We start from the raw sequence: 23,040 nt of genomic DNA on the forward strand, positions 1-23,040 counted from the left end.
AACTGAAGCAAAATAAGAACCAGTGGATCATTGTGACTTAATCTGGACTGTAAATGGTGTTGTTCCCAGAACACTAGAAGACCAAGTGGGTGTGGTGACAACTTTTACTGGACCAACGTCTGCTGGTGAGAGAGATGCCTTCAAGCTTACACACTGCTTTAATCTTGGCTGGCATTTAATTTTGGCTCTGATGTTTAAGAAAGCTGCACAGAGAGCTAAGAGAAGCTGTGCAGGTTAGTAGATAGTGCAGAGGATCAGAGAAAAAACATTTCAACATAAAATCTTAAGATCTATCACCACCACCATTTGTAGTCCTCAGCAAATCAAGTCACCTATCTTTCTGTCTCTCAACCAGGGGGATACAGGTCTTACCTCCTTCTATCCTGGGTATGACAGATGTGAAGTGTTAAGTATTGTTTTGTATCTGACTCTTCTATTATATAGCTGCCATGCACAGTATAGATCCAATAAAGCCTGCTCCTGTCTGACCACTCTTGTCATTCATGGAGAACATTTTACATCCTTTACAAGGAGATTCTGGGGCTGTAATATGTTTGAGGGAGGATTTATTTATTTATTTATTTTAAGGATACCATAGGGATTCTGAATTGTGACAGATTATTCTTTTTCAAGCAAATTAAAATTACCACTCAGTAATTCAATAAACCACTTACCCAGCTCTAATTAAAGTTGGGGCTGGGGAAAAAAAAGCTAAGTGTAACCATTTCAAAGGCACAAAGTGACTTAGCCTCTTAGGCTCTCAAGTCACGTAGGCACTTTTAAAAATTTTCACTCTAAAAGTCTAGGATTCAGTTCATCGAAGTTTGGCCAGTCCTCAAATGCTTTCAGGAAGGCACCCCAGCAAACATTTGCATGACTGGGTCTCCTCTCTGCACACATTAAACATGCAGAATGGGAACCAAGCAGGAATATGGAGGCAAAACAGGTCAGTAACTACAGGAGAATTTGAGCTCTGAACCAGAAAACCTCTCTCTTCCCTTTAAAATTTACATTCCCTTTTCTTTGCCAGATGATCAATTAGTGAGATTGCAACAAAGTTCTATCTGAAAGCAGAAGCCTGCTATGCAGATTTCAGTCCAGCAGTCTGTTACTGTTCTATGTTGAATACAGAGCTCCACCTATAGGCCACCAAACTCCTTTCCTTCCAAATACTATAGAGCCCTGATTTTGGTGCAGCTAACAAGACCAGCCTGCTTTGCAGCTTTATGATGACTGAGGTGTTGCAAATTCAAAGAATGTCAGTCATTTTAGACAATCCAACTCCACATCTAATAAATCCTGGCTGACCTAGATAAGTTCACTATTAATTAAATTGATGATCTCATGCCAAAATGTTCCTTTGGTTAGATTTAACTTAGTCATAACAACACAGGGAGTTTTTTAATACCCTCTGAAGATTTAGAGCCCATCTAAAATATGTACCATTTAATCTGGTCAGGAAATAGTACTGAGTTAGGGATCCTTGTGACTCCCATTTGACTTCATGGGGTTTTCAAATGATACTTCCCTCCCCACTGCACAGAGAGCAGATCCTAGGTTTTTTCTTGGATTTCAAATAAGGAAAGGCAATAATAGTATTGATAGTTTGTTGCTTTCAAGGCTGTTGATGTATTTTTTCTAATAAAAAAATTTCTCTGGAACCTTTAGCCTCCCACTTATCTTATTAAATTAAACCAATTTCATTCCCAGCACCTCGCAACTAACTGAGTGAACAAATGATACAAAGATGTTAGTTGCAACATGCTGAGATTGAAATTAATTTAAGAAAATATTTGGAGTGCATACAATTAGGCTTGTGATATTTACACCTCTAAGAGGCTCAGATACCATAGAAATGAGTGTTGTATAAAAACTGGATGGAGAGTTCAGGGATTGTGTACATCTAAGAGAAATTAAATAATAGCAATACAAATCTTTGGTTACTTCTAAAAGTACAATAAAATGTACATTGCGTTTAGTTAGTGTTAGTTAAGCACTTGGAATATGTTAAGTATTGGAAAACTACTAACGTGACAAAAAATAGATGTTATGGGCTAGTCTTTCCAAACTAAGCATGTGAACTTATTGGCACTGCCTAACTTATGTACAGAAATGCCAGATATGTGCAGAGATCAGATGTTTGTGTAAACACATGGCCAGTTATGCCTACCTACTCCATTGCTGTTATCTGATTTGTCCATTAATCATGCACATTGACATACATGAGCTTGCTTAACCTTGAAAATGTGATTCTTGCCAAAGGCATTAGAAAACAGATTTTGGGTAACTCAGAAGATTAGTTACTTAATAAACCCCCTAGTCCTAGCAGTATCTTGTCTTGACTTTTTAAATGCAATATAATTGAATGACACTTTGTCTGTTGTGTTACTGTATTTGTTTCCATAGTGTATTTTAAAACAGTCTTTTAAATTTAAAATACTGTGTTTTAAAACAGAGACCTGCAAAGTTCCAGCTTTCTTTCTCTTGCTCCAGAAAGAAAGATTCTTTCTGGTGCTTCCTAACTCTGGAACAGAGTTGTACATGCACCAGGTTTTCTCTAACAGGTCACTTAGCTGCTCAGCCATTATAATACACAGCATCTGATTCTCCATTCATAGCAGCATGTACTAGAAAGTGAGAGCCTGGGACATGAGGCCTAGTATAACAGACCAGATATAAGACTTGAAGCCTGAGGTAAAGTAATGGTCAAGCCCTGCTATTATAAATCAAAATTAGCAGAAGTCATGCTGTGAATGCTGGCAGGCTTACAGTAACTGGCAAGAACAGAGCTGGTGTAACAAACACACATCCCAAAGAAGTGATAGGCCATTTTAGAAAGGTACCAGGACATCCTAATACCCCACAGATAACAAGGGCCTACGGACGTCTCCAAATGACATTATAATGGATAGAAATGTCTTGTTGATACAATAAATAGAGATGTTTTGACCGAACCATTCAGTACAAGGTAATGGTGGTATCTTACCATGTCAAAGGGTAGTACCTTGCCACATCAGGAGGTGGCAACTACATGTTAGAGGGGAATATGCAACTTGTATCAATGTATAAAAGAGGGTCTCACAGAAAGTATCTTGGTCCAGCTGTGGTGGAAACGGAAGGTCCTGCTGTTTATTGAGCTGGTCCATTTTAACAAGCATACATGTGTTAGTGGTTCTGCAGAGTCTGCAGGATACTAGGACTGTGCTTTGTCTACAATAAACCTGGCCTAACGCCTTTATTACTGAAATGGATCTCTGGTCTTATTGGATAATCCAATCATGGTTTGGGGTCTCGGTTACCTGCGCACAGCTGGGACAGCATACACACTGGGAGAACACACACTCAGCCAACAACTGACAAGACAGCATAGATCAGAAATAACTCCAGTGAAGTGTATGAAATTATAATAGTTCTGTACTATCATAAGAAAGAGGAGAATCCAGCCTGTCCCATTTGTAATTTCAGAATCCATTTCATTTACAGGGCTCAATCCAGCAAGATTTGAGTACTCTGGCCTTTATCCAGTAACGCACATAAACGTGTGTTTAACATTAAGTAGATGAAAATGTTGACTGAAGTCATTTGCTGGTGTGAGGCCAAATGCTCGGCCCAGAATCTTAAGTGGTTTATTTTCTGCTGCTACAAGGATAAAGAATCCCAGTCACCCAGTTTCCCGGCTGGCCCGATTATCAACCAACTTGTATTATCATTTTTAAAACAAGATCAGTACTACTCTGATTTCCAATACCCTAGAAAACCCCACAGTGTAAGTGTTTCACTATTTCACTGCACATGGCAGTGAGTTAACAAGTCAGAATGTCTCATTTAACATCAAAATTCACTTCAACAGAGAAGCAGGTTTAATTTTGCTCGTTTGGATTTCTCTGCGTATACAGTACTTCAGCACTCAAAATGACAGTTGTCCCCTTAGACTAAAAATAATCAACTGTGCAATACTGTACATTAACACCACAGATAAATCACCCACAGTTTAAGAACAGATTTAAAGTTAAAAGAAATTTAAAATATTAACAATTCAATACAATTTCTATTCAGGTCTCAGAACAAGAACTGAATGTTTGGAAACCAATTCTATTCAGAAATCATAGAATTACAAGTCCCAGTAGTGCTTCTTTTAAAAAATCTGTAATATGAAGTTTAGACTCATCCTGGAAAAGTTAAGTTGGGAGGCCACATAAGTAGTAGTTAGGCCACATCTCCTCTGGGACTTTAACAGTGTTAGCTGAATCAGTTTTAAACTGGCAGGGACCTAGATTAAAACTAATTCTACACTCTGGTTTTCCCCAGTCACACTTGAGAGCCAAACTATTTTCACTGAATGAGCATGAACTGATTTTAAACCTTGATTACAACTGATTACATAGGTGTATAGAGTGCTTTACAGACAAAAAAAAAAAACAAACCAAAGCCTTCTAGACAGGATTCTGCCCCCAAGAGTTTACAATCCGGGACCCTGATACTGCAAGATGCTCTGGGTGGGCTGATCTCTGTGCCCATACGGAGCCCCCACTAGGTCCGTGTGCTCAGAACAGTTTACGGAAGCTGTTCCAGTGGCTTTCAAATACTCTGAGCCAAACTGACCACTGCTTGTAAGCCTCAATGACTTCAATACATTTCACACATTCACTCCAGCAGCGAATTCAGTCATGTGTGTACACAGGATCTTAGCATTTCACAAAAATACTGTGTAGTAAGACTCTTACCCCGTAAAAGCTTTTTAATAAAAATTCCTTCTGAATTCTTCACTGGAAAAATAACACGACGCTGGCCAAATCCTGAAAATATCTTCTTTTTTAAAAACATTTTTAAATAGTATTGACGTTAAGTCATTTTTTTTAAAAGGTAATTTGGCCCTAAAAAAGTAAAAACAAATGGGGTCTGACTTGTTAAGTATATAAAATATTATTGCAACTCTTTAAATCTATATTTCAAGAAACCCGTTCTTCTAAAACGCTGCAGTCTGATGTTATGAAGCCCAAGCCGCCAGCTGCTTCATATCGTCATCATCTTCCACTTTCTTCCTGGAGGATGCTATAGTGAGAGATTAACAATAATCAGTCACTAAGGTAACAGAGCCATTTTATTCACTGGCAGCAGGATTTGTGTAATACTAGTCAGCCTAGATGTGTCTCTCAGCAATTTACCAAACAGTGAGCTAAATATGGTAATGCAGTGACTAAGCAGACTAAAATGCCCAGCCATTATATTCTCACCAGTAGCTCACATACAGCCCTGGAAATCAAGCGTCTGATTCAGCTCCCTGACTTCAGCTGGACGTATATTGAGTCCTAAACACTGTTACTGCAGGGGAACTTGGACAGCCCACTTTGAAAAGTGATGTGTTCTGTAAACCTCACTGGGACAGTCATGACAGATCTCCCCTCTGATGGAGAACATAATCAAACAGTGCTCCTCTGCTGCGCTGCATTGCTATGTCAGTGCTGCATGCAACTCTTAGCCGGGTCAACCCACAGAGTTGCACCAAATTAGCTAAAGGGATGATGTGGCTAGAGCACTATATTGGGACTTAGAAGACCCAAGAATCTATTCCTAACTGCCACCGATCAGCTGGGTGACCTTGGATATATCATGTCACCTCTGTACCTCAGTTTCCCCATCTGTAAAATGGGATTAATGATCCTTCCTCCTTTGTCTCTCCTTCTGAGATACGCTGAAGAAAAGTACTACATAACAATTAGGGGTTACTATTATTATTATTAATAGCCTAATTTAGCTAAACTGGTGTTAACTCCTGTATGGATGCGCAACATTTGATTTAAACATGATTTATCAGGTTAGCTTGGTTTGACTGACATAAGCTAAACTCATATAAGTCGATTTTGAACTGAAATAAGTGTCCCCATAGGAGAGTTGCACTGGATTTACTACACTGATTTTTAAACAGATAGTAGTTAAGCTAGTGCAATTTATGTAGGCAGACGAGACCTTTGCCACGGTGTGAACTTCTTGCTTTCTTCCCGTGAGTCTTAATGTTGCCAGCTGAAACATACTGAATAGGACACCAGGGCTAAGATTGAGGCAAATCAGGCAGTCATGCTATACCTGCCTTTTACCAGAACAATAAGCCAACAGCAGGCTGTGCGTCACTGTAACTCCTTTGGACTAGATTTGTATACTCTGGTTCTAGTTCAGTGCAAGGTAGTTCTCAGCTGGAGAATATGAACAAAGTGAAAACTCAGGGGATAAAAGTTAACTCCGAATGAATGGTTTAGGACTATAGAAAAAGAAGGGCTGTGTGCCTAGTTATTAGCAACTGCTTAATTTCAAAATGAGATTGTTCAGTGAGTGAGCATAGCCCACAAGGAAAGGAACTGAAAATACTTCTCTAAATTTATATTAGCTTTCATCTCCTTCACTGGTAAATGCAACACCAGTGGCAATTTTCAATCCATTGTCAGGCTAAGGAGAAGGAGCTGTGTTACTGAAACGTTCTGAATCCAGGTCAGCCTCCTATTTCCAAAGAAACAAATGGCTGTATTGCCAAAATGGGGGAAAAAATTACTTTGTGTTTCTGGGTCACCTACCTATAGGATTCATTGGAAAAATACAACCACATATGCTGAAAGCCAAATAAATGCCAATGGACATGCACCTATTTACACCTGCAGAGAGTTTGGTCCTATATGAACCAAACCATACTAAACCCCTCCATTACTTTACGTGAGCAAGCACAACAAATGGGAAAAATGTCTACATTAAAAGTTAAAGCTAAGTTAAATGCTTCATTTGAGCTTTCACTCTCTCCCCCTTCTCACTCAGGATGTGGCTTAATCATAGGTAACTTACCAGGGCGGGAAGGCAGCGATGTGGATGGGACACTTGGCAATCTGACATCTGTCATTTTCTTATTCAGTTCTTCTTGCTCCAATTCCTCCAATTCTGCCATCAACTCATCCTGAATGCAAGCAAGACATCATGTTTATGTTTCAAGCAATGGGTTCAGTTAAGATCAAGGGCATCCCAAACCACACTCACTAATCAAAGTACCATTAGGAACACAAGACAGGAAGGAACCCCTTGGGTCATCATGTCTAGTCCCTGGCTATATCAGGTAGCTCTGTCGTATAATCCAATTCATAAACATATCAAGTGCTGTCTTAAAACCAGATAGGCTGTTGGCTCCCACTACTCCTATTGGACAGCTATTCCAGAACCTCACTCCTCTGATGGGTAGAAACCATCTAATTTCCAAGTTTATTCATAAACTTATTCAAGTTTATTCATGGCCAGTTTATATCCATTGATTCTTGTGCCAACACTGTCCTTTAGCTTACGCAGCTCTTCGCCCTCCTGGAGTTTATCCCCTGATGTATTTACAGAGAACAATCTCAGCCGTTGTTTTGCTAGGCTAAAGAAGATATGCTTTTCTAGGGTATGTCTATACTGAAAAAAACAAACACAAAATACAACGAGTCTCAGAGTCTGGGTCAACTGGCTAAGGCTTGCAGTGCCTAAAAATAGCAGTGTAGATGCTCCCACTCGGGCTGCAGCCCAGGTTTTGAATCTGAGCAGAGATGTCTATGCTTCTGTTTTTAGCCCCACAGCACAAACCCAAGTCAGGTAATCCGGGTTCTGAGACTCTCTGCCGCAGGGTTGGTTGGGATTTTTTTTTTTTTTTTTTTTTTTTTTTGCAGTGTAGACATACCCAGAGTCTCCTCTCCTAAAATAGGTTCTCCATTCCCCTGATCATCCTAGTAGTTCTTCTCTACACATGTTACATAGTTTGAATTCATCTTTCTTATACATGGGTGACCAGAACTCTACACAGTATTCCAGTGAGGTCTTACTAGTGCCTTGTATAACAGCATTAATACTTACCTCTCTCTACTAGAAATACCTCACCTGATGCCACCGAACTAACAGTTTTAATTTAACAGAGGATAGGAAAGCCCATTGTTGTTTTGGGTTTTGCAAAACTGCCACTTTAAGTTTTGGATTCCACAAAATCTCTTATTTAAAACTTTTATTCCATGTATTAAGTTATATCTTCCCTCAAAAAACAAAATGTGATTCTAACTAAATGGAAATCTGTGCTATGCAACGAGTCTTGTTTGAAAATTAGAAGAAGGGCAAGGAAAGTTAACAGCAAGGCAAGAATATCAGAAGGAAAATTAAGAAGATAGGTGCTAGGTTGCTACTAGTTGTGTTTTGCCAAAGTCCAAAAAACTTACCCTTCAAGAGATTTGTTCCAAATCTGGAGCCTATACTTAAGTGGATTTCCATTTTGACAAGTGATTCCTCACCTCCCATTTTAAAGACGAATACATTATATCCAGCTGCCTATCTTTGAGATGTTCCTTCTGCAATGCTTATTTCTGTCAAGTGAAATGTGCTGCCAGACCAACTGCATGATTTTCCAGTGTCCCAAGGCAATATTAAAATCCTGGTTGTCCTCCTAACTTCTGTTAGCCACTCTTAAAACATGCACCAGGTTTGGTTTTTTAAATACAGAAGCTGATCTGGACTGGTGTTCAAATCTGCTTTTGGAATACTAAAAATAAAAAAGCCTTAAAATCTTTACTTTTAAGCAGCCAAAGACACACTCCTCAGAAGGAGCATCTCAGAGAAAGGCAGCTGGATATAATGCATTCATCATAATTTTAAAAAGTGTTTTAAAATAGGCTTTGAATAGTTCTAATAGTTCTTTCTAGGTGCTTATGGCATGCTCATCACCAAAGTGGAAGCTAGAAATAATAGCTCTTGCCCAGAAAGACCTTCCACGGGTTCAGAGAGTAGAGCTGGGTGAGAAGTGGTTTTCCCTTCCTGAGACAACTTTTTTGAGATTTCTAAAAATTTTCCAATCCTAAATTGGGAAAGAAACTCAAAATCTCAAAAATTTTCATGAACTGAACCTCCCCGCTCTGCTCCCAATCAGGTTGGGGCCACTGAAAAGTTTCATTTCAAATTTCAACTTCTTTTAAAATATATATATATTAAATTTTATATATATATTTTAATACAAATTAGCTTAAATTTACAAATGAAAAGTCATTTGAAACAAGAAACAAAAAGGGGCGGGGGGACTTTTCATTTAAAAAATGTCCAAACAGGATGTATTGACAATTTGGAAACTTTTTTCTAAACATTTTTTTAGAAACAGGAAATTTGTTGAAACTGATCCTTCTTCTGTGAAAAGTTTTGGCAAATGGATGTTTTGACAGATGCATGTTTTGTCCAAAAAATTCCCAACTGGCTTGAATGAAGGCCAGAAAGGAGGATGATCATCATCTAATCTGACCTCCTGCATAGTGCAGGCCACAGAATCTCTCCTGGTAATTTCTGCATCAAGACCATAATGTCTGTTTGAGCTACAGCAGATCTTTTAGAAAGACGTCAAGTGTTGGTTTAAAGGCTTCTAAAGAAGGCAGTTTACATTTTCTGTCTCTTCACTTAGAAGTCAATGGGAAAAACAAACAAAACAAAATAAAAAAAAATCTATTGTTCTTTAACAAGTCACCAAAAGGTTAAATATTGAGGAACTGGGAAAATGTCAAACACAAAGGAAGAGTATTTTTCCCCGACATTAAAATGTTTGAAAAATATCCATGTGTAGGACTGGAACACAGTCAGTTGGAGTGGAAAAGATGATTATTTTAACCACTTTGGACACTGTTTAAACAATTCTTAGCACTCATCATTTCAAAAATCTTATTTAAAAATCAATATGTAAAAATCTTCAAACTTGCATGGACTTTGAGCCCACTTCCAAGAGGTGCTGAGTGCTTTCAAGAACCAGTTGCTGCCTTCCACTGATTTCAATGGGAGTTGATGCTTATCACGTTGCAGAATCAGACCCTTGGGTCCTTGGGGATTAGCATTTTTCACATTTTCTAAACCAAATTTTCAATAATTAAGAGCCTGGCTAAGCATCCAAAGTGAACAGGAGGCTTCCCATTGACTTCAACAGGCATTGGATAAAGCCCTAAGGGCTAGATTTTCAAAAGGTATTTAGGTGCCTAAAGATGTAGATAGGTGCCTATTGGGATTTTCAAAAGCATCTGTGCAGGTTATGTGCCTAACTCCCATTGGAGTCAATTAGAAAGTTAGGTGCATAACCTGCTTCGGTGCTTTTGAAAATCCTACTAGGTGTGCATCTGCATCTTAGGCACCTAACTATCTTTAAAAGTCTGGCCTTGAGCGTTTACAGTTGCAAACAAACAGTGCAATGTTCCCTACAAATGCTGACATGCAGCGCTCCAGATATACACCTAGTCAAGTGTGTGTCTATTTGGAGCACTGCAAATCACACATTTCAATTATGTCCATATGTACAGGGTAAGAATATGCAGAGCGAGTTTGTGGGATCAAAACTTCTTTTAAAAAGATCTAAATACATTTTACAAATATGATTAAATGTATCCAAGCTATTTTACAGTCACAACTTGCACGGTAAAAAGGCTTAAAACAAGTCATTGTACAATACAATAACCACAGTGAGGCAGGTACATCTTTTACCCTTGACTTTATTGCAATACTAACCTCATCAAACTCATCACCAAACCCAGCTCGGCTTGAAATAGCTTCTGAGATCTCCTGGGCAACCGCTTGCTGTTCAGTGATATCGTCCATCAAAGAATCAATTTTGTCAAGGTCCCTAGAGAAATAGTATTTAAACTGTCTTTAAAATACACATTCTTAGACCACGTCTGCCTTAGGACTTGGAAAAGGTTTTGGCCCTTTATTAATAAAAGCTCTGAATACAGAAAGTCTCCAAATTAAGGTGCCAATTCAGCAGGGTATTTAAGCACATCTGTATCTTTAAGTATGTGAGAAGCTGACAACTCAGACATGGCAGGTGTTAGTCCCATCCCTTAATGCACTACTGTGATGGGGGGTGAATGGAAGTATAAGAACCCATATTGAATAGAACTGACTTTACTTTAGCAGAACTACTCATGTGCTTAAAGCTTATTGAATTGGGGTCAAATTAGGACACCTTTAAAAATCTGAATTACACAGCCATTTAGAGAGACAAGTCCACATTTATCCTCTAAGTGCTATTCTTCTGTTACTCTCTGAATCCCCAAATGCAGTTCAGGCCTAACAACAACAACATCCCTGTGCACCTCACAGGACAGTAGGGCAACCTTTCAGATTTGCTGCTGAAAGGAGCTTTTTTTCTTCCAAATAAACATTACACTATTGGGAGTGCTCCCCAACATTAAAATGGATGGGACAAAAACAAAATCAGAACCAAGTGTCACAGTGAAATTAAAACATTTAATCCATACAGTCAGAAGGTGAGCTTTACAGCACTGAAGCCCTTACTGTGCAAGTGAACAGAATGCACTTACATATTGTCATGCACCTTTTTCATTGCTTGTGCAGCATAGCCCATGTTCTTGAACACTTCTGTGTTGGTGTGGGAATTTTCCAATGCTTCCCGCTGGAACTCAATGGTGGAGAGCGTCCCATCAATTTGGCTCAACTGTTTCTCATACCTCTTTTTTCTCTTGAGGGCCTGTAATGCAGCTATTGTGTAATCAGAAGAGACACAGTTAACTCTCTTTTCAGAGTGAAATGCATACATCAGATTCAGTAACAACTAATAATGTAAATGAAACAAGGTATAATTTAGGAGATGTGGAGTTAAAAATTCACATTCTCTCGCCTTATTTTAAGTTGTTACCCATAAGCACTGGCACATAAATGAAGGGAAAATTTGACCCACCCCACAAAATGTAGTGCTCAGTGGACTGCCTGCCTGTTCTGCTGTTGCATGAACATGCTCTGTTAAAATAGCCGAGTACTTCTTGTGCATCAGAGAGAAGCTGCATTGCCTGGAGTTCAGAAGCAGCTTCCTCCTTCATTGCAGGAGGCACTGAGTTTCACCATATCAAAGCACAAGGCAGGACAAGACAGGAGAGGAACTGGAGGAGTGTCAAAGGGGGCTGGAAAACAACAGGGAAAGGAGAAAACAGGAGAAGAAAGAAAAAGGTGGATGGAAAACAAGAAGAAAAAAAAACTAGGGAAACAAAAAGGATGGAGAGAGAAACTCTACCACGTCAGTGATAGTGTCTTAGTCAGCACTGTTCCCTGAAAGTCACATTCCAGAATTGGGAAGTGGCATGAGGTTTTTGCCAAGTCTCACAAGAGGGAAAAAAAAAAAAAAAAAAAATAGCAGCACTGTCTTTCAAAATAACCCCAATCCATTTCAGAGAGAGGAGAGTCAGGACAGTGCTTAATTTGTAATGAAAGCGGTGCTGGGGTTCAGCCCCGGTAAGCCCCAGCACAAATTAAGCACTGGCTGGGTGGCCGGAGAGTGGTGGCTGCTGGCTGGGCGCCCAGCTCTGAAGGCAGCACTGCCGCCAGCAGCAGCGCAGAAGTAAGGGACCCTCCCTCACCTATTATTAAAAAAGCCCAAAGAAAAGCCCAAAGAAATAAAACAAGCTCCTAAACCCACAACCCTCGGCTCTCAAAAGATTAAAGCGACTTTTTGGAAAAAACAAGCCCAATTCTGCTTATTATGTGTGGCCATGGTGGCAGGGAATCCGGAATCACCTAGCCAAACAGCTCAGTTAGCTGGGAGGGAGGAGTCAGATTTCTTTGGGAATCATCATAAGTTAGATGTATCTATTTGTGAAAACTGTTGTAAGGCCCAGTTCCTAAACCCCTTACAACAAAACCACCAGCAAGGTTCAGCCACTCCCTACTATCTCTCTGACTTAGCAGAAATAATACAGCAACCAACAGGATTTTTTAGTGGGAGCAAAACGAGCATAAAGATACCATAAGTAAAAACACACACAAGAGAAGATGGCCCATGCTGGGGTTGAGGAAGGTTTCACTCAGGCCCCAGGTGTAGACAGATATCTTCCCACAGGCATTCTCTCACTTGTCCCTCCAGCAGCCTGGTCTGGGGGGAGGGCAGCCAGCCCTGTTCAGAGGCAGGGCCCCTTTAAGAACAGGTATTGGGGGATTTATGAGACCTAGCTGGGAAGGGGTCAAGTTTGCTCTCTGCCCTTTATAGGGCTCTCAGTGGAAGGGAGAGCTGCTGGAGAGAGGTTGGCTCCTGAGACTGGCCCTGGAACACAGAAAGTGCAAAGTGAGAGGCCCCTGCAGCCTGTGCTAGTCAAGGAATAACTTGGTCTTGTGTTACTTGGAAGATTTTGTTTGTATTCATGCACAATGCCTTGAACTAGCCTGAAAGGGCCTTTGGTATAGTGTTAGTCCTCCCTGGGTTGGAGAAACAGCCAGCATCCCTACACAGCCCTTTCCTATACACACTTGTGCCAGGAAAGGGATGGAGTTAACCCCTTGCGTATTATGGGCCAAGTGGTACTCATGCACCCCGTCACACTCTTTTCTTCCTTCTCTCTCCCCTCTCATTTTTGAAGCGGGTACAGAAGCAGTAGCTGACTGTAGCACTGCATGTCACTGGAGCTATAACCAGCCACCAACTGCCTGACTGAGAAGGTTATCTATTGTGCCTCATTCAGACTGCTTGTCTGAGACAAATGCTTACACAGGTGCAGAAGAGAGTCACCATGTGTGACAGTGCACTGAATTGTACTGTGCTTTACTGATGAATGCTTGGCACTGTGCCTTATCAGTTGTACAAGGACAAGCGTTTGGGTAGATTCTGAAATACAGAGCATCCTGCAGTGCCTATAACAAAGCATTTTGGGAGGAGGAAATTGTAGTTATAACATCCTGCCAATCAACTGTACCCAACACTGGAATGTTCAAATTCAGGATCCACCCAGTCTTGCTGAGCTGGTCCAGTGACTACAGATGTGCTGAATTGGAATCACATGTCTCAGCTGACAGTGTGCAAAAACCCTTGGGGAAATTCTTGTTCCCATTGTCAATCTCCCTCCCTCATACATGCATTTGCACCTATTTTTCATCCTGTAACTGCCCTCCTCTCTCAAAGTGTGAAGCACTTTCCCTCTCCAGCTTCAAATCAGTCAGTCAACCATTTTTAGGGGCTACTTAATCATGGATTCACTGATTTAAGGCCAGAAGGGTATTCTAATCTCCTGCATAACAGAGTCTGTAACAGTCAGACAGCTTTCAACTGCTCTTTGTAAAAGATTTTTCGCTGTATAAATGGTGCCATGTGGCAGAAATATATGAATTTTGGAAAATGTCTATTGTGAGGGACTGTTAAGTTAATCAGACAAGGGAAGGCATTTTTGAGCTGTGGAACTTAAAAATGGTGCTAGTAGTAGTGATTGTTCCTACAGATTATGGATTAGCTCTCTTTGCAGAGCGGTTATTTTTGAAATCCAGAAGGTTCTGGGTTGAAGTTGAAAATGGACCCCTTCCAAGTTAAGAAAGTGTAAGAGAGAATTCTTCATTTGATTTTTTCACATACTTAGCTGTCTGCCTTTATAAATGAAACCTGCCATCTTCATTAACTCATTTAATTTAGCTTTTCCCAGTAGGCATTTAGGGAATGCATCACTTTGTACCAAATCAATTTATTCATCTCTTCCGCATCACCCAGGATATACAACGTTCCCATGCCTCCACTTGATTAACATATATTTATGAATTGAATGCCACATTTGGTAGTTGTCACGTTGCCTAGTGTTATGTGATCATGTAATAAGAAGCAGCCAGGCAGGAAGAGTCAGAGTATAATCTGAGGAAATAAAGGTAACACCAATTTAACTATGAACAAAATTATGTTTTCTCCAGGAAACAGCAAGCTCTTATATCAACAATAGTCTGCTCCTGAGAAGTTCTGAGCATCTGCAGCTCCCAATGAAACATTTGCCAGGACTCAGAAGCTCTCAAAATCAGGTGCACCATGCTTCAGCTTGAGTCTGGCCAGCAGAGTATTCCTTGAGATGTCAGGAATCACTTGACCTGTCTAGCTACAGTACTTATAGGGTCCCCATTACCTTAATATCAGAGCATCTTGCAGTCTTGATTGTATTTATGCTCACAGTAGCTTTGTGAGATAGGAAGTGCTGTTATCTAGAGCTGTGTGAAGAATGGATTTTTCAATTCACTGGCAATTCTAGGGGGGGAAGGGGGATTTTTGATCAAACCAACAATGAAATTTTTCAACATTTCCAGCAAACTGGAAAAAAAATATTATATATATAAATAATGTTTACTGTCAAATGAAATGTTTTGTTTTAAAGATCAAAACCCTGCTTTGATTTCAATCATTTTAAAATATTTTAAAGAAAATTTAAAGAAAGTTTGAAACAAAGTTGTTTTGAACAAAAAAAGAAAAAAAAAAAATTAAAACCCTTCATTGTGAAAATGTCAAAAGAAAAAACTGACTTTTTTCCCCCAACTGAAACATTTTGATGAAATTGACATGAATTCCCAAAAATTTTCAGTGTCACTGAATCTGCATTTTTCTCCAAAAAAAGTTTTGGGTGAAAAATTTTACCCAACTCTACTATTATCCCCATTTTATAGATAGAAAGCTGAGACACGGAGTCTAAGCAACTTGCCCAGGGTCATACAGAAAGTCTGTGGCAGAACAGAGAATGGAACCTGGATCCCCACGTCCTAGGCTAGTTTCATAACCACTGGACCATCCTTGCTTCAACAGTGTCCTACAGTTCCACACCTTTTATTTTGATGGGTTTTATACAGGTGACTAGTGTGAAATGGTTTGCTAAATTGTTAGGCTTACATGTACATACATGGAGAGGAAAGGTGGGCAAAGTAACCATCACGTCTACACTAGGAAAATTTGGATCTCCAATTCTCCAACAGTGCAGCTCCACTGGGGGTGACAATGATATAAACAGTAGGTTAGACAGGCATTTTCAGTGCCATATCATGAAAACTAAATCAAGGCAAGATGAAGTACTGTGGTAAAAATGCATGTGCTTTTTCTACACTATGGCTTCCACCATTGCTACCAACAGTAGAGAATTATAGATCTGATCTTCCAAAGTATAGACAAGAGCATAGTGTCGGAAATGACACTATTCACAGAGAAAAATCATGTAGAAAGTAACATAGGAATTCCTAAGAGGATACAGAGTTGCTAGGAGCAGTATGTCAAACTACACAACTCCGCAATTCATTTATCAAAATATTTTTAAATGAACGAAGTCCAATTTCCATTTCACATTAAGTGAAACACTACTTAAGGCTATACATGCTCAGCTGGTGTAAATCACCATAGCTCTACTGACTTCAATAGTTATGCCCATTTACATCTTCTAAGAATTTGGTCCAGACTGTATATTTAATGTATTAATCTTTGTCCAAAGCAATTTAATACAAAGAAAGCCACCTCATAATACAAAGTCTGTGCAAGTTTTACAGCTCTTAAAATAATAGATTTTAGTTCATGGCACCCATCTGCCAGAAGGACCTATTACTATTTATGTACCACCTTTGGTTAGAGTCACTGGCTGGTGTATGTCCCATAAGATGCACAGAAATGCAGATTGGTAACTCCTCATTAGGAGAATGTGGCGGCTACCACAGGCATTTCTTTACAGTATTCTGAAGAACTGATAGGTTGATATGCCTAAAGCATAATTTCTTTGCTATGAATCACTTCATTTACAATATGTTGAACATTTGAATGTAACAGGGTTCAAGGATAAAATGTGTTATTGGTCTAGGATCTTGCAGTTTATGCAGTAAAAAGCCTCTCCCCTGTGATGCTTATAAACTTTGCAGGTTTAATGGTGTAATGGCTTTTACTGAGGCTCAGATCCTAAAAGGTATTTAGGCTCTTAACTTCCATTGTTTTCAGTAGAAATCTGGCAATGTAAAGGGGCCTCAATGGATATAATTTACTGATAAGTATCAGTCCCTTAAGCTTTAAGGACTGAAGCCAAACCTCAAGGGACTTTTCCAACTTTTGGAGATCAGAGTTTTAGTTAATTGGAGTTGAGATAACTGAGGTTCCACTGTACTAGGTGTCCTCACAGAGCCATCGGATCTATGCTACCCCCCAGCTTTTAAACAGTCTCTCTGACTCCTTCAGTGTGCCAGACCTCCAAGAGGCCTCACTCTTCCTTAACAGTAGGCCACACAGCCTCTCTGCCTTCTAGACAGGGCTACTGGAATCCAGCATCCCTGCTTCACATAGTGAGCTCTGCTCAGCAAGTCCAACTGAGACAAACTTCTGGTAGAAACTTATACTCTCTTCAGGGACTCATGCATCCCAGCCAGTATTTGCAGTGACACCCCAGACAACATTTTCAAAAGAGTAGAATTTATTAGTCATTAGGAACACAGCACTGGAAGTCCTTAGGTAAGGACAGAGAAACAACAATTAAAAAATAATCCATTCTGGTCGACTCAGAGCAATTCACCAGCCAAACTGTAGTGAACTCCATTTTCAGGTTCTCTCCCTCTCTGACTTCCTTAGTCAGACCCATAAAGCTTCTTCCAAAAGCTCTTTATTGTCTCCTGGTTACAGCTCAGGCAGGTTGTTCTCCAGGCAGGTCCATGCTGAGTTCCCAATCCCCACAGGCAGAAGTTTCCACAGTCTCTCTTGGACCCCTTGTTGATCTGGGTCATTTGCACCCAGTTCCTTAAGGACTCTTATTTATTCTACCCAGACAGGGAGATGAGACACACAAGCACCTGTCTCCTGTGCTGTTCCAGGAGCAGCGTTAAACCTTTTGCCTCTAGTGAGTAGCAATGCAACAAATGGGAAAAACTGAGGTACACACAGAAAATCTGTCTATCCTTAGGGCTCTCAAATTAAGAGGTATGTTAGGAGGTGAACAATGTGTGCCTCCCACGTGGCTGACACTGTTCTGTTAGAGTACTGATGGATTATAGCTATCTTCTACCCAGTGGGTCAGATTTTAATCTCACATTGGTACGAATCAGGAGTAACTCAAGAAGTCAGTGCAACGAGAGCCTTGTGACACCAGGATCAGGCCCATAATTTTTAAAAGCCTTGTGGGAGATGATTGTGTATATTTGTTATGAATAGCATAATAATAATTCTGGGCCTAATTCTTCATATTTTCTTACAGTTCATGGCAAAATACTCACACAATTTAAAAAATAAGGAAATGAAGAAGTAGGAACGCTGGATATAAGACATATACAATAAGTTTCCCCACACAACTCTGTCAATCTACCTCAATTCTCATCTGAGGCACTTCCTGCTATTGGAATGATGGACTTGTTTTGTGGTAACATGACACTGTTGCATCATTGCCCAACTTCAGTAACCTCATGACAACAGTCATTTACAAGGAATGCTAGAACCAAGAGGCATGCCCAAATGCATCAACAGTACATTTGTGGCAGAGTCTATTCATAATATCCTAAACTTATTATTATCCCATGCCGCTATCTAGGGTTTATCATCACTAATCTGCTGCATGATTTTTGGCTCCCCAATTAAGCTTTGTTCCAGCTCACGAAAGAAGATATATCCCCTAAGTACTTGTTCCATATCTTTTCATTCAATCACTTCTCAGTGTTCATGGCAGGTGCCAGATTGAGACCACAACCTAATTAAATCAATCCAACCCAGGCTGCAGCATTGCAGATTTCCCCAACCTGACTCACCAATGGATCTCAGCTCTAAACTGGAGCTATCATTTCTAGCCAGGAGAAGGTTGTTTCATTCTCTATGCTAATTTGGCCCTTGGCACCTCTGCAGAAATGGTGGGTTTTGTGATGTGGACACCACTCCACAAAACACTGTACAGAGAACACCAATATGTTCCATGTGAGCTAGTGCCCCAACATCAAGTAATAACCACTTCTGGCCACTGCGGACCTTGGGCTAGGTTTGAACTGCTGATCTAGAAGTACAATGGTAGCATATAGAGAGCTTGCATCTTCCTAGTAACGACACCTTCCTTCTCATCTCAAACCTATTCCATTTTGAAAATTATATTTTACATCACTTTTTATCTTTTCAGTTTTCTCTCAGAGTGCTGGAAAAAAAAAAAAAAAGGGCCAGGCCCACAGCAGTCAATAGGTGTAGTTCCATTGACTTGAGTTAATGTGTCACATCCTCAGCTAGTGCCAAATGTGTCTGCAAAGAAATTCAATACAAACAGGTGATTGCATATGGTGCACAGAGAGATTGCAAAGCTGTTGCGGAAGGAAACAAAAAGCTTGTGATGAAAGCACCAATACAGAAAGAATTCTAATAAGTTGCACTTGTATCATGGCCAGAGAGAAAACTCCTACAGTTAGTGTAGCTGCAATGAGATAATAACGTGCAAAGGTGGAAGATGTTTATGACAACATGTGTAGTTAATTTCAGACTAAGATGCAGGAACTAGACAGTTATGTTCTCAACAGTTATCAGTGAGGAAGAAGACAGATTCTAATGATATCTTTCTATCTGCATAGCTAATTTATCATAGTTAAGTCACATTTCTTGAGCTGGCTGATATTATGCAGTCTTTTCAGGAATCCTATGATCTCATGAAGAACTGGGGCCTGAATATGACTTCACTTATGTTAGTGTAGCTGAGCCCTGATTCATGCACCTGGAATCTAATAAAGTCAAACCCAGCTGGCTTCAAAACTGAGCTTAATAAATTTATGGAGGGGATGGTATGATGGGACAGCCTAGTTTGGCAATTGACTGATCTTTGACTACTGGTGGTAGATATGTCAATGGCCTATGAAGGGATGATAGATGGGGTGGGTTCTGAGTTATTACAGAGAATTCTTTCTTGGGTGTCTGGCTGGTGAGTCTTGCCCACATGCTTAGGGTTTAAGTGATTGCCATATTTGGGTTCGGGAACGAATTTTCCCTCCAGAGCAGATTGGCAAAGCCTCTTGAGGTTTTTCACCTTCCTCTGTAGCATGGGGCGTGGCTCACTTGCTGGTGGATTCTCTGTACCTTGAAGTCTTTAAACCATGATTTGCGGACTTTATTACTTCAGTCATAGGCTAGGGGTCTATTACAGGAGTGGATGGGGTGAGGTTCTGAGGCCTGTGTTGTGCAGGAGGTCAGATAGATGATCATATTGGTCCCTTCTGACGTTAGAGTCTATGAGTATGCGTATTCTGTATGCGATGTGCAAAAATGCGATGTGCAAATTTCCATCCTGCTTTTGTCTCATACACTCCTATTTTGGGTACATAAGGCCTTTTAGATCATGCAATTACAAATAAAATTGTCCCCAATGCTCACTCCCCACTGAAGTATTAACCGTAGTCAAGCAAAGGAAAATCAAACTTATACTCACTCAGTTTCTTATAGTTCCAGTTCATGTAGCAAGATTAGTTAGTTATCCATTTGCCTTTCAACTAAATATTTTGCAAAATATACATAGTATATTGACTAGTATGTTATTAAATATTATCACTGATAAATAAAACACAACTGTCATGACAAATGAAAGGGATATATTTTGGGAGATAGACTACTTGCTTATTATTATTTGTTCACTAGCTAATTTGCAAAATTCAGTCATTTACAGTATGTCTCAGTCATTTGTCTATTGCGTTGATTTTACTCACTTTCCTATTGTTCCAATACAGTAAATCTACCTAGGAATCCTTTTTAATCGAATTATTTTCTCTAAAGATTATCAGGAGTTAAAGAACAGTAAACCTAAAGTACAGAAAAGAGGTTACCCTTAATAAGCAGTTTCCTGTGAGACTTTTCCAAAGTATCCTCCTATATATTTAAATTACATGCCATTAGTCTTTTAAATTATTAATCAGTAGAAAGATCAACTGAAGGGGAAAAACCACCACTGAAATAAGGACCAGATTGACTACTACCATGCACAAATTTAGTGGCATACATTTCAGACCTAAAAAGATCCTGTCAAATCTGAAAGCTTGTCTCTTTCACCAACAGAAGTTGGTCCAATAAAAGATACTACCTGACCCACCAGGTCTCTCCCCTATCCTGGGACCAACATAGCTATAACAACAACACTGCATACAACATAGTCTCTCATGGTATTTGGAGAAGGTGGAACATGTTTGAAGGCAGTGGTCCTGTACTGAAGATTACTTTATGGTTTCAGCACCATGGTTGGCACTAACAGTTAAAACCCCCGCTATTGAACTGTTAACAATGGACTTCTGAGCTAATGTGCCAGAGTTTAAAGGGACTTAAATATCTGAAAAAACAGCTTGTTGCAACTCTAGTCAACTTATTCCTAAAGATGCTCGGGTTTCCCTGATTTTGAAATTAAATTACTTTATCAAGGTAACATAAGGTCTGCTCCTGCACCCACAGAAATTAATGGGATTTTTCCCACTGGCTTCAGTGGGAGCAGGATCAAGCCCATACTATCCTGCTCTAACAATGCTTATTTTTTCCCACAGCTAAATGAATAAGATGGTTTTAGTGATTAAGGCCCCGTGTATGGAAATATGGGGTCATTTCCCAGTTATACCATAGACTTCCTATCATTTAATCCCTTTACACGCATCTGTAAATGTTTTCCAACCTCACCATAGTGTTGTAAAAATAAATCTATAAATACCTGAGAGATGCTCAGGTACTTCAGCAATGGAGGCTACTATTTCTCTATTGCACAGTTGGTGCTTTGTTTTACCTCTAGAACGCTAGACTGAGCTGCTCTTATTTATGTTGAACAATCCTTTGCACGACAAGTAAGTTCCACTGATGTCAACAGAATTTAGGGTGCAAAGTACTATTCAATATGCATAAGGGCATCACAATCTGGCCCATAGTTAATAAGTTATGTAAGGGCAAGATAATTTAGTAGTTCTGAACATGGAACAGGTTAAGCTGAAAAGCATTGAATACACAAAGCTTTTGTTATACAGTACAAGCGTACAAACATGAAAACACACCTCTGACTTTCTCTCTCTCTCTTTCACACACACACACACACACACACACACACACACACACACACTTTTACTGTTTATCTGGAGTGGCTCTAGGAAATCATAAAAGAAACCAAACACCAGATACCTGCAGGTTTAAATACAAATTAGACTCTAGCATGAGCCAATACTCCCCTACAAGATCTTCTGACTTGTCTATTTTTCTCTGTACCAAAATATGGCATATAAAAAGGAATGTACTAAAAATCCATCCATAGTTGGTCTCTACTTGGAGGCAAGTATTTAAACCCATGCAGGACATTAAACTTATTAATGATCACACACAGTGTTGATGGACAAACTACAGTGATCCCATCCCTGCGCTGCCCTATATACACACTCTCCGAAAGCGAGACCTGCACCCAAATTCATCTGCTGGTGGTGTTATAACGCACAATACAGACAGAGCTCTCCAGTCAAAAAAGACAGCATGCCTAGGGGGCGTTTACATTGGAAGCCAGGAATCTCTCTGCATCGCCCCCAATGCCTCGAAGTAGCCCGGAGAAGAGGAGCTGGCTACGTTTCCCCGCGCTGCAAACTTCCCAGCCGCCGCCCCGTGCAGTTCCCAGCAGGTGCCCAGCGGCAGCTTCTGCACGGCCCGCCGCTAGGGGCGGGCTTTCCTCGGGTCGGGTGCTGGGCAGTGCCCGCGGGGGGTGGCTGGCAAGAGGAGCAGGGCCCGGGGGGGTGGCTGTATGGGGGCGGGGGAGGGCTGGGCTCACCTCGTTTGTTCCTGGTGCCGTGCTGCTTGGCCGCGGCCAGCTCCCTCTGGATCCTGGTCTCCAGATACTCCTGCTTCTTGGTGAGCATCTCCTCGGTCTCCCGCAGCCGGGCTAAGGCCTCCTGGGGCGTGGGGCCCCCGCGCCCCTTGGCGTGCCCGGGGCCGCCCTTGAACAGCTTGCCGAGCTTACTCATGGCGGCGCGGGGAGTTCGCCGGGTGCGGGTGCGGGCTCGGCGCTGCGCGGGGTCAGCGAGCCGCCAGGGGCCAGGGCATTTCCCGACTCTCACTCCCGGGCCCGGCCGCCGACGCGCAGCCTGGGCAGGGAGGGGACTGGCTGGGAGGAGGCGGAAGGAAGCTGCTGGGCATTGGGCAGGGAGGCGGTGGGGGCACATGACGCACCCCACACCTGGGCCAGGTGTCACAGCAGGCTCCGCCCCCTGGCCCCTCCCGAGCCCTTTGGAGTCTGGACCCAGCTGGGGGAGTCTCTCTGCGCATGCGCCGCGGGCGAGCCCGCTACCACAGGGTGACGTCCGGCC

The 23,040-nt window shown here is 40.9% G+C and overlaps 1 protein-coding gene across 1 annotated transcript; it reads right to left on the minus strand.

Annotated features, from left to right (window-relative positions):
- Positions 1–3,824: 3,824 nt before the first annotated feature.
- CHMP4C (charged multivesicular body protein 4C) lies at positions 3,825–23,040 on the minus strand. Its single transcript, XM_067553552.1, has 5 exons — positions 22,506–23,040; positions 11,337–11,514; positions 10,522–10,636; positions 6,829–6,937; positions 3,825–5,052 (listed from the first exon to the last, which is right to left on the minus strand). The coding sequence occupies exons 1-5, from the start codon at positions 22,894–22,896 to the stop codon at positions 4,988–4,990; spliced, it is 858 nt and encodes a 285-aa protein (XP_067409653.1). The 5' UTR covers positions 22,897–23,040; the 3' UTR covers positions 3,825–4,987.

This window comes from Emydura macquarii, unplaced genomic scaffold, assembly GCF_026122565.2.
Source record: "Emydura macquarii macquarii isolate MOO-44397 ecotype Brisbane River unplaced genomic scaffold, CSIRO-AGI_Emac_v2 contig_1477, whole genome shotgun sequence".
NCBI classification, from domain to species: Eukaryota; Metazoa; Chordata; order Testudines; family Chelidae; genus Emydura; species Emydura macquarii.